The sequence below is a fragment of the Erinaceus europaeus genome, chromosome 4, assembly GCF_950295315.1.
Source record: "Erinaceus europaeus chromosome 4, mEriEur2.1, whole genome shotgun sequence".
Classification (NCBI taxonomy): Eukaryota; Metazoa; Chordata; class Mammalia; order Eulipotyphla; family Erinaceidae; genus Erinaceus; species Erinaceus europaeus.
In genome coordinates, this window is record NC_080165.1 from 50,290,242 (window position 1) to 50,302,450 (window position 12,209).

General features: G+C 41.6%; 1 protein-coding gene across 3 annotated transcripts in view; it reads right to left on the bottom strand.

The window, feature by feature from the left end:
- Positions 1-1,557: 1,557 nt before the first annotated feature.
- PHACTR1 (phosphatase and actin regulator 1) overlaps positions 1,558-12,209 on the bottom strand; it is a 348,094-nt gene continuing 337,442 nt past the window's right edge. For all 3 annotated transcript variants that reach the window (XM_060189337.1, XM_060189335.1, XM_060189336.1), the window contains 4 exons: positions 10,846-10,907; positions 5,007-5,147; positions 2,539-2,615; positions 1,558-1,633 (listed from right to left, as the gene is read on the bottom strand). In XM_060189337.1, the coding sequence (XP_060045320.1) occupies positions 1,618-1,633; positions 2,539-2,615; positions 5,007-5,147; positions 10,846-10,907 (296 nt within the window). In that variant the 3' untranslated portion in view covers positions 1,558-1,617. The remainder of the gene's footprint in view (positions 1,634-2,538; positions 2,616-5,006; positions 5,148-10,845; positions 10,908-12,209) is intronic.

Consider the following 12,209-nt stretch of genomic DNA (forward strand, 5'->3'; position numbering starts at 1 on the left):
CATTGAGGGTTTTGTATCCCTAGAGCAACTTGCTTCCCACACAGTTCTGGTGGGGCCTAGTCAACTCTTGCTTCATGTGTAGGCCAAGCTAGCATGTCTAAATCCTGGGCGTATGTGGTAAGGAATGAGCCTTCCTGAAAAGAAGATAGTAGCTCTGAGACCACAGCAGGAGGCCAGAGAGCATCATGAAAGAGGGCCTACCTGTTCTGCTCTCTCAGTAAGGAAGACCAAAGCAGTATATCGGTCGGGCCTCATGAGAGTTGTTGGCGTTCTCTCACAGCTCATCCAACTCTCAAGGACCCCGTCAAGAAAGCACTGCTATTTTGTGATCTTTAGTGTGCAGTTTCAGAAATATTTCCTCTTTTGCTCACCAGCCTTATGAGCAAATGAGGGAGGAGGAGGACTTTATCCAGATAGAAGCTGTGGGGAGAAACAGCATGGGCAGGAGGGCTGGTGTGTGCCTGGTCCTGGCATATGCTCTGTGCACCTGGGACTTCTTCACATTAACTTTTCAGTGCAAAGAAAGGAGGCCAAAAGGTCCTCAGGTGATCAGTACCTCAGTGACCGGAAGGCCAGCTTGACAGGAATGGTTTCTGGCCTGCATGCATTGGTCCTATACTAATAGGAGGGCGTGGACTTCCAAGTCAAACAGTCACTGGCTCTGGGGATGCAGAGAGAAAAATAAATATCAGGCGAACAATTTTTCTCCCTGGCCTTTGTGTCTTCAGCAGGGCTTTGATACTCAAACGCACAAACTCCACAGGAGCACCTTCACAATGGCTGTTTGTGTGTATATATGATCACCTGTAATATTTTTAAAAACATTAATGGGGTTAATTAATTTGAACAGGGCAGATAACATCCCATTTTCAAACCAGAGTCTCCTGGAAAGTTGCTCAGCTCAGCATTAGGAGATGGGAGGGTTGCCAAGATCTAACCTGACACATAGCTGGGAGCACACATATTTTAGAACTAACCATTAACCACAGTATCCCCCAGGAAAATGCCATTCCTGGTTGATGGTGTAAAGGGAGAAAGGTCAGGGGCAACTGAGAACAGTGCTCCTTCTAGGCAGCCACTTCAGAAGGGGCCCCCAAACCAGAGGCCAGGTTTGGAGCCAGTGTTTGGCCAAATCTCGAAGGCCTTAGATGTTTGCCTTTAGATGGCCAACATCATTTGCTTTTCCTGGTCATCCCCAAGCCAAACCACTTTCTTTGGATTCAGGTGCCAAACACTTTCAAGGAAGAACTTTTCTGGAACCTAAATGGACACAGCACCTACAGGCCTGGTAGAGAGACCCAGGAACTATGAGTGCATGGAAGTCTTCAGTGAGGCCAGGCTGGTGTCCTCAGCAGCTCTGAGGGCAAGACATGTTCCCATATCAGCCATGTGCCAGCAGCTCTGACCATGGAGCGGTAACCACCAAGTTCTTGCAAATAGAATCCTGGTTGTGTTTCTTTTTTCTTTTTCTTTCTCTTCTTCTTCTTTGTCTTCTTTAAAAAAAAAGGCAGTTCAGAAGATTTACATCATAATGGGGAAGTGAATAAATACCAGCACTTATGGTTCTTATAAATTTATGTTTTGAAGACAGCATAGCACTCAAGAGGAATTTTACTGTTAAGGTCGGTGAAACCTGGGAAAACAAACAATCAAGTCATGACCAAAGGGTAGTCAACAGTTCAAGTTTTCCATCCTAATGTTCTTTTCACTTTCTACCAAAAAGCAGGGAGGCTGAAATCTCCAAGCAGAGGCTGAACTCCTCAAGAACTCTTTAAATATTTGAGCCCCATCAAAATGACCTTCAGTTAAAAAATATTTGATTCTGGAGTTCCTGAGCATGAAGCTGGGACAGCTGTGGAGATCATCAGCCTGTGCCTCAGTCTAGATCACCACCACCGTGGAGAGTTTGCCATCACCATCATTGTGGGGAACTCAACTGTGTTGTTAGTACAAGCACTAACCACTTGCTTGTTTCTCTAAATGTTCACTGAAGGCTAGAGTAATAGGCATGAAGTCAATGGTTCTGTCTCTACCTACCCTTGTGACTTGATATTAGTCCCTTAACTCTCTTCCTGCTTCAGTTCTCTCAAATACCATTTCAAAGGACTGCCTGGGAGAATGACTATGATTGCAGGTGTGAGACTATTTTGAAAATCTCAGGTAGATTTGATATGTTTCACAGGTTTGGCTTCTACTGACTCAATGTAAATTGGCAATGATGAGATATTTATACATTCCCCCCTCCCTCTCCCTTCTCCATATATATATACATATATATGTATATATATATATATATATATATGAATTTAGTTTGAATTAATTAGTAAGTTGCCTTTCAGAAGAGTTGGATTAATAAGATGTTTAATGTTTTTTTTCTATAACCACTATTTAATTACATGTTGACCTTATGTCTAGCTTCTCCTCCACTTCGCCCACCATATCACTTGAGATCCAGAAAGTGATAGAATATTTTAGCTTGGAAGCTAATATTACAATTTAAGAGGAAACAAAGGTGAAAAAATAATCCTTGGTACTAACCTTGTTAAATGTCTACTCAATTCATGAACTTCCATTTCAGTGCTTTTAAATTCATTGAGTTCCTTTCGAATGGCAGCCTGACAGAGAAAAGTCATTGAATATACAGATAAGTCAGTTGGAAAGGAAATATATATCAAAATTCTAAGTAGATAAGATGAATTCTTTCATTGGGAAAAAAAAAACCTAATTTATTCTTTATATTCTACTAAGAATCCCTCCCTCAGCCCAATCTATACTACAAATGAGAAATTGCCCAGAGTATCTAGCTTTTCTTTCCTTAGAATGGCTTCATCCAGGCAAGCACAATACATATATCTGCCACTCTCAACTCCACAAGGCTTGCAGACCCAAGTACACATTTACATATCAACATAGCATCTTTCTTAGGTCAACAAGAAGTTCACTTATTAAGGACACTATAGCCTCAGAATGGATACTTCTAGAATGAGTGATCACGTTTTCCCAACAAAATAAAGGTAATGAACAATGGCCACCTCCCTTTTTTCCTTTTATTTATAACACCTTTATGACATTACAATTTCCTTGATTCTAGATGATGCATTTTATGGAATATGCTTTTAATAACCATAGACATTCTGAGATAAAACCAAATAACCTTATCCTTAAAGTACAGTACATAGATGGGGTTGCAGTTGATGGGGAAGGCAGACAGATTGCTAAGAGAGGTGAGAGAGGGACTGGAATAAAGGAGTCTCTGAAGGAGACTTTATCTCAAGGGCTGAAATTGTAAATGTGTGCGCTTTTGCCGAGCTCTATTTATGATGTCTGATTTGGTGGGAATATTAAATATACCAAAAGTCTAAGTATGTTTTTTGAGGTTGGATTAGAGGGGCTCTCCACAAGGTAGGAAGACATACTTGGGTTAAAGTGCCTGGTATCAGCTGGGGCTCGGGGGGCACTTCCTTTTCTCCTGTCCCCATCAGCCTTTGAGGAAGTAGATATGTTCCCTGTCTCATGGCTACTTAGAACAGTAGCTTGCATGAGCAGTGTGTGGACATGTTGTACTTCCCATTTGCTGATGCTTTCATCCTTAGGAAGCAAGTATATTGCAGTGAAAGTGTCAACAAAAGAGTTGAAGAGCTAAGGTCTCCTACTTCAGAGTTCAATGACATAGCTGCCTGGAGGACTGGGTCTGCCTGCCTGCCTTATACATGGTGGGGCCAGTTCTGGGGGTTGTTCACCACATGTTTTTTTATATAGGGAAGCAATGAGTGCTGTGTTTAAGAGTAGGACAGAATGATTTGCCATTAAGAGCTGGACAAATGATCTCCCATGGTTATTTCTGGGAGATATAGATGCCCTGGTAGTATTTAAGTCCACTCAAATACAGCAGTATCTCTGCCTTACACTCCTACTTCCTGTCATACTTGAACTCAGCTAGTGTCTTGGTTATAGGTGATTCTCCTGCTTTGTGAGTAAGGAAGCCACTAACCCTGGAGTTTCATGGGGATGATGACAGGAAACTTTAGGAGAAGTCCCCAGGAGTCTTCCCTGTTGTTACACTTATAATGGACACTGTTATTAATATCGATTAAGACTTAAAAAATAAAGGTTCCTAGGCCTCTAAGTTCCTCATGGTGACTGGACTACAATCATAAAGGCTTTTCAATTGAAGGTCCATTTTGATATGTGGCCAAATAAGAACAGTTTATCGCTTGCATCAGTACATTTCATATAAAAACAAACTCAATGACATATTATTCTTTCTGTTTTCCAAACTGATGAAAGTTCTATGACTTCTGTCCTATTTTTGCTATGAGGTTACATGAACCCAAAGACAATGACTTTGTCTGTTTTTGCAGATCTCCCTTGAGTTCTGAGGATAGAGTCCTCAACAGACACCATCTAGGGTAGCCTGAGCACAACTGTTCTGTGCCCACACAGAGCAATTTTTTTTTAACTTTTTAATTGTTGTAGTTATTATTGATGTCATTTTAGTTGGATAGGACAGAGAGAAATGGAGAGAGGAGGGGAAGGCAGAGAGGGGGAGAGAAAGATAGACACCTGCAGATCTGCTTCACCACTTGTGAAGCGACTCCTCTGCAGGTGGGGAGCTAGTGGGGCTTGATCCGGGATCCTTACGCCAATCCTTGCACTTTGTGCTACCTGTGCTTAACCCGCTGTACTACCGCCCAACTCCTCATAGAACAATTCTATTTCTCAGGGTACAGCCACCAGCAAAGCAGGAAAATCTTTGGTTTTTGCTTTGTGCCATCTCTATAACAGTGAGGGGATGATTCAGTGACCTCAGCATGGATGATCTGAAGACTTGCAGGGTGTTGGGGAAGCAGCAGCACTACTGGACTTTCCTACAGGTACCTGGCAACTCCATTACTAAGACTGCAATCTTGCCTTCATTGCTGGTCTCAGTACAGGCTTGTAGAAGCAAGAGAAGGCCATGTAGGGGCACACTGGGCATGAGTATCCTCTGCAGCCCATTGCCTTACTTTGTCAGCAGCAGTGAGGCGGGTCCATGGCTTGTCTGCTCTGCGGTCATAGTCCTGAGCATCAGCCACCTCCACATAGTCACTGAAGCGAATGAGGATCTTCCTTTCCCTAAGTTCTTCCACTGTGGGCCTTTGACTGAGCTACAAAGAGGAAGAGACAGATCAGTCAACCAGGCCTGTCTGGATTTATAGGTGTGGGAGAGGTGGCGCAGAGAGGCAACTGACATGCCACCTGGAGAGTGAGGAGCAGAGCTGGGCTTGAAACTCAGGGATCTTGACTCCTGGACCTGGGCATTATTAGAATTCTTAAGAGAGGGCTTTATATCCCTTGAGTTACCTCTAGGCCTAGCCATATAGACAGCTGGTTGTCTCTTTCTTAGTAACACTGAAGTGTCTAAGTCTATACATGTAGCTGGACTTTACTGTGGATATGGTGTCTGTTGTGAAGTATCTATCTCTGTCCCTTCACTCAGCAGGTGAGAGGGACCTTACACATGATTCTGTCTCATTTTGAATCCGAGAGTCCACATTCATATGTTCAATTTAGTACTCTGTAGAAAAAGCTTGTAATATCTTTCATATATGTTTACTTAAAAAAATTTTTTTCACTGTTGCTGAGGCTTCACTGCTCTGGGGTCACTTTTTTCCAGAGAGAGAAAGAGAGGCCAAAGCACTAAATCTTTCTGAGTGTGCCACAGTACTCTCGTTTAGTGTACCAGAGGTTCAAACCCGGTCGAGTACATAGCAAAGCAGGCATTCTGTCAGGTAAGCTATAACTCTGGTTCCTTTAGACACAAAAACAGTGTGGAATATAGGAACAGGAATATGCTAATATTTAAGACAGAAGACTCTGATCCTTGTGAAATTCAAATGAAGGAGCAATCTAAGAGTTCATGCCCCCCCCCAACAAACAAACAAACAACAAAAAACTCAAGACAGAACCAGGGGATAGGTGTGTGGTGAAGTACCAAAAAAAAGTACTTTTCTTTCAGCCACCAGGTTCCAGAAGCTACCATAATGACAACTGGTCTTCCCTGGGCAGACGACCTCACCATTGTGTCCTGGAATCCCATTTCCCCAGAGCCCTGCCCCACTATGGAAGAAGAGAGACAGGCTGGAAGTACGGGCTGACCTGTCAATGTGCATGTTTAGCAAGGAAGCAGTTACTGAAGCCAGACCTTTTGCACCCCATAATGACCATACTCCCAGTGGGATAAAGAATAGGAAAGCTATCAGGGAAGGGGATGGGATATGGAGTTCTGGTGGTGGGAATTGTGTGAACTCGTACCCCTCTTATCCTATGGTTTTTGTCAGTGTTTCCTTTTTATAAATAAAGATTAAAAAAAAGAAAAAAAATTCACATTTCTTTAATCATCTAGTGTAATTCACTGACACTTCTCCTTTGTACTTTCACAAAAGAAGGCTGACATTTCTATTATCTCTGTCACCAGGTTTATTTGTTATTATTTTTTTTGAGCAACATAATTGGTCTCTCTTGAGGATGCTGCCAATTCATGTTCAACACATTATTTAAAAGCATTTCCCCCTCCACGTTCTGTGCTGTATTTAATTTTATTAATAGAAAATGCAGCCAGAGAGAATCTCACCACAAAGTAAAACAAACATCAGTGAATCCAAACCACCTTGGCTGTTCCGACTATCATGCAGTTGCTACATACATTTTGACTGGTGCCAGAATGTTCCAACTTGCTGCCCACAATAAAAGAGCATAATTAAACAATTTCTCTGACCCAAAATTTTTCAGAAGGAAAGAGAGGCAAAGATAGAGAGAAAGAAGGAGAGGGAGAGGGAGAGGGAGAGAGGAGTGGGAGAGAGAGAGAGAGAAGAGAAGAGAGAGGCAGAGAGAGAGAGAGAGAGAGAGAGAGAGAGAGACTACAGTATTAAAGTTTCTTCCAGTGACCTGAGGAGTAGGCTCAAACCTGGTCGTGTGCATGCCAGAGCAGGCACACCATCCTAGAGAGTTATTTTGCTGCATCAGTCACAAAATATGAGTGCAGGGAGCTCTTATCCATCATCAAAATATAGACAAACATTTAACATTTGCCCTTTATATTCCTGATAAATGAGGGCACCTATTCAGAACTCCCAGACTGTTTCTTGGAACTAGCAGGTTCCAAATTTTGTAAATAACATTATTTCTAAGACATGAGAAAGGCTGTTAATCATGGAATTTCTCATTTGTATCTCTGGAAACCACAATTTGGATTTTATTGATATCCTGCCAATAGTATATTCTAGAGTGAACAGAAAATTATTAGATATGAAAGTCAGGGATGGTTTTTCATGCCTGAATCCCATGAGGACCTTAGATACGACTTTTTTCAGATGAGTAATTCATGCCAACCCAATGCTCCAGAGGAGGGAGTAAGAAGAGAATTGACTTCTGTGGTCTGGGAAGTGGCACAGTGGATAAAGCATTGGATTCTCAACCATGAGGTCCTGAGTTCGATCCCTGGAAGCGCATGTGCCACAGTGATGTCTGGTTCTTTCTCTCCTCCTATCTTTCTCATGAATATATAAATAAATTCTTTAAAAAAAAGAGAGAGAGAGAATTGACTTCTTCCTCTGGGATAGTCTCAGGTGGTGTGTGTTTCAACTAACCAATACCACCTGCCATCAGGACTGTCTTCCCTGAGCCTAGTCTCAGGGGCTCAGGAGAAGTGTCTCTGACTATGGCTGGCTATATTCCTTGGGACACATGAATTGAATCAGTCTTGGATGCTGAAGAAGTAATCTCTGCTACGGATGTCAGTTTTCTGAGGATCATACGGGGACAGGGAGGAAGCAGGTATTGTAGACATTATGTTTAGCCTAGGGTAGTAACAATATCATTTGCAAGCAAATACTTAACAAAAATAAATTGAGACCCAAATTCCACTATTAATATAACCTCATTCAAGTGCATTTTTTCCCCATCTATCTGTCCTTATAGTCAGGTAACTTTTTTTTTTGAAAGGGAGAAGCAGGCATTAGAAAATGAATCATTTTAATTTTTAGGCTTGTCTTCCTTTGATTGAAGAAAATGATCTTCTGCCACCATCATCAGTGACTATATTTTATTTTTTCTCACTAGTATGTTAAAATCAAGTAGAAATATATTGAAAAACCCATAGTTGAAGAGTAACTGAAAAGTAATCACATCACTGACATTTAGTCTTGGTGAGATAAAGGCTTCTCAGGAAAAGAACTTGCCCAGAGTTAGGAGTTGATAGACTCCCTGTTGTTCATGTTCCTTCATAAAAATAGATGTATGGCTTCTCCAAGTCTCCCCTATAGAAACAATTGTCCCTCTACTCAAGCTCATTATTTCTAATTCCCATGGGGGAGGGCAAGTGGTGAGATTACAAGACAAAGCTTCTGGGGGAAGGAAAGTGATCTGACCTGGAAGAAAAGGAGTTAATTGCTTTGTCTTGGGAAACTGCAAAAAAAAAAAAAGACTCATTTGCTTTGTCTTGGGAACCCAGATAACCTGGGTTATCTGGAGGAACCTATCTCCAGCATTCCTGTCTTGGGGTAGATGAATATGGAAGGGGACCCCTCTTAACCTTGCCTCTTCCTGTTACATTATGCAAAAAAGTTAAGCTTTTCTTTGACACATCTTACATCCTCTTTAAGGAGACAAAATTTGAGTGTATATCTAAATATTTCCCATTACTAAATTGTAGCAAGATGCCCTAAAGTTTAAGAAAATTTTGGGGCCTCAGCAATCAACTCTAATGAACTTTAAGGAACTCTGCTTTAAAATGTTTCTAGAGGGGGCTGGGCGGTAGCGCAGTGCATTAAGCACACATGACAGGAAGCTCACTGATTAGCATAATGATCCTGGTTGGAGCCCCAGGCTCCCCACCTGCAGGGGGATTGCTTCACAAGCTGTGAATCAGATCTGCAGGTGTCTATCTTTCTCTGCCCCCTCCGTCTTCCTCTTCTCTCTCAATTTCTCTCTGTCTTATCTAACAACAATGACAGACAGCAATAGCAACAACAACAACAATGGAAACAAGGACAACAAAAATGGTGAAAAATGGCCTCCAGAAGCAGTGGATTCGTAGTGTAGGCACTGAGCCCCAGTGATAACCCTGGAGGCAAAAAAAAAAAAAAAAAAGGTTTCTAGAACTTTATGCATCAAGAAAGAAGGGGTAATCATGAGCCTCCTCCTGATACCCTTATCACTTCAAGTATACAGTAAGAACAAGCTAACACATCTCCCTGGTCTACCTCACTAGCCTCAGGAAAAAGTTTCTCTATATCTAAAGACTGGGTGGTATTAAGGATGTTAAGAGTCAGATTTTGATTGAGGAAAGAGCAACTGGAGTAAGGTTACTTAGTTCTTGCTTTAGTCCCCACCAGGGGGATGCTAGCTTGTCACCTGACCTTTTCGGTACTTGATTATCCTGCTCCTTTTAGTTGGGGGGTGGCATTTGGCTTGTCACTAGATGTCAGATATGCTCTAAGGGAAAGCATGTGTTGAGAAATAGAAATCATCACTATAATACTTATGTGATTTTAAGGTCTCTGAACTTCTTCCTTTGTATGATATTTCTGGGGAGGAAAAATCCATTAATAAGCTTTTTAAAAATTAATTTGAAATGATCTCAACTGTTTCTAAAATTTGAGTATCTTTCTCTCAAGATAGTCACTGTAGGTGGCTGATTAAAACACCCTAATCAGAAGGGAATGGACTATTATACTGCACCATCAATTAAATATGTCAATATCACCCAAGAACAGCCTTAAATAAGTTAGTCATAAAAAAAAAAACTTCTGTAGGTTCCTGCTTACTAAACAGTTTGTTCTCTTTTATATCTTAATGTTTTCCAGCCACCAACTTGCAGATGCTACCATGATGCCAACCTGACTTCCCTGGGAAGACAACCTCACTAATGTGCCCTGGAATGCCACTTCCCCAGAGTCCTGCCCCAGTATGGAAAGAAAGAAACAAACTAGGGGTATGGATTGACTTGTCAATGCCCATATCCAGTGGTGAAGCAATTACAGAAGTCAGACCTCCCCTGTTCTGCACCTCATAAATACCTTTGGTCCATGCTCTCAGAGGGTTAAAGAATAGGAACGTTTCCAATGGAGGGGATGGGATGCGGAACTCTGGTGGTGGGAATTGTGTGGAATTGCACCCCTCTTACCCCACAGTCTTGTTGATAATTATGAAATCACTTTTAAAAAGCACCAAAAAACTTCTGATATATAACTAGAATTATTTGGGTATAGATTCCAGTGCCAAATTATCTATGTGGTGTGTTTCTGTGTGTGTGTATGTATTAAAATTTATACGTTAGCTATGAGACTTACCTAAGAGCCTTTTGAATGCCATCAGTTAAAATTATGAAGGCTTCTGATATTTCCTTAATTTAAACTGAACTTAGAATGATAAATCCACGTTAATAGGTAAAAAGTCATACTGGGAGACAGGCAAAGCTAATACTTTCTTAGGGTCACAGAAAACTGCTTTGCTAATACTGATTACTAAATACTAATTTAGACAATGAATTTCTGAAAGCTTGATAAGGTCATATGAATTAAAGAATACCACAGTAATTAAAAATGTAATGTTTTTGACATCAGGTCCCTTGGGCATCAGTGGGTGCCACAAAATTAAGCAAGAGAATGTCACCAGTCAAAAAGATGATTAGGAAAATGTGTTGACTACTGTTCCCTGAGGGGGTCTGATAATGTTAAGAACTGCATGGTTTGATATGCCAATAAAGGGACCACTGATGACCATGCCACCAAGCAAGGTAGCTTCAAGCATGGTGAAGCCAACAGAAGACCTAGAAGTAAGGACACTGAGAAAGCATCTACTCACCTTTCGAGTAAGCCTCCTCTTGATTTCTCTTTTCTCTTCTTGTTCCTCTTGTTCATTCCGAGCTGGAAGACACATTTAAGATCTATTTAAACACACACACACACGCACACGCACACACACACACACACACACACACACACACACACCCTTCTGGGTCTTTACAGTCTTAGTTCCTGTGCTCTAGCTCAGCCACCCTTTTGTAAATGGAAGATATTTCCCAAACCACCTGCCTTGTTTCAAATAGATGGTGAGCAGGTTGACCTTATTTTGTTTTCCTGCTATCACTGAGGCTTTAGAGTTTCCAAGTAGGAGTATGGCTACAAGGCAAGGAGGGAGGTCCTGAAACAGTAGGGGTGTTGTGGATAGTCAAAGTGACAAGCCTTCATAGAGACTGAAGGGGGCTTATTATGATGTGGTCCTGTGTCAGTGCATTGTGGGAGTGGAACAGAAGACAAGCCCCATGAGGGTGCCTGGCGTCAGCTGTAGAAACAGGAGTCTGGGTAACACCAACTGCAAAACTAGCTCTATGAAGAGAAAGTTCAAAACTCTCACCTTTTGCAAGCCCTGCTTCCATTAATTCTTTGAATCTTCCAAGAAGTCCATAGAACATTTGGGAAGCCAGAGTGTGGGATATGATTGCCTGCATTTAGACCCTGAAGGAGTATCTTAGGAGAGCAGATAGCAGAGCCTAACTGATGGCAATGTGATATGTGGGTTGACGTACTCATCTGCTGTTAAGAGTCATAGTAAGAGGGTCTAGGAGAAGAGTAGATATGCTTCTTCAATACAGTGGAGCTGAGCTTACACCTTACATCTCTCTTTAAGTAAAACGAATGACCTTGAGTCTCTCACCTTCCTTCTGGGCCTGAGTGTAGAAGCATGGGAATAAGTCATATTTCTAGCTTGTAGAAAATAATGAAAAACAACCGGCATCCAAAAATGTCCCTATATTGAAAAATAACATTAACAAAGAGAATCTGCTTTGAGTTGGTTTTTGGCTCCAGGTACACACTTAGAGGCTTCAGGCACTTACTCTCTCATTTTGAAATCAGTGTTGGTAAATTATGTTTCTGTAGCCTACTTAATACATCATGTCAGTGTAATACTTGCTCCTCAGACATCTCAGTATAGGGCATAGCTTTAAAAGAAACCCCTATAGGGCCACTGGCACACAAAGCAGAGTGCATACATTACCATATATGTAGGTCCAGGTTTAAGTCCCTGGTCCTTACTTGCTGTGTGTGTGAGGCGGCTTTATAAGCAGTGCAGAAGTGCTGCAGGTTTCTCTTTCTCTCTTCCCCATTATCTTTATCTGTCTCTAACCCTTTGTCCAAAAGGAATGGACACCAGGAATGGTGGAGCCC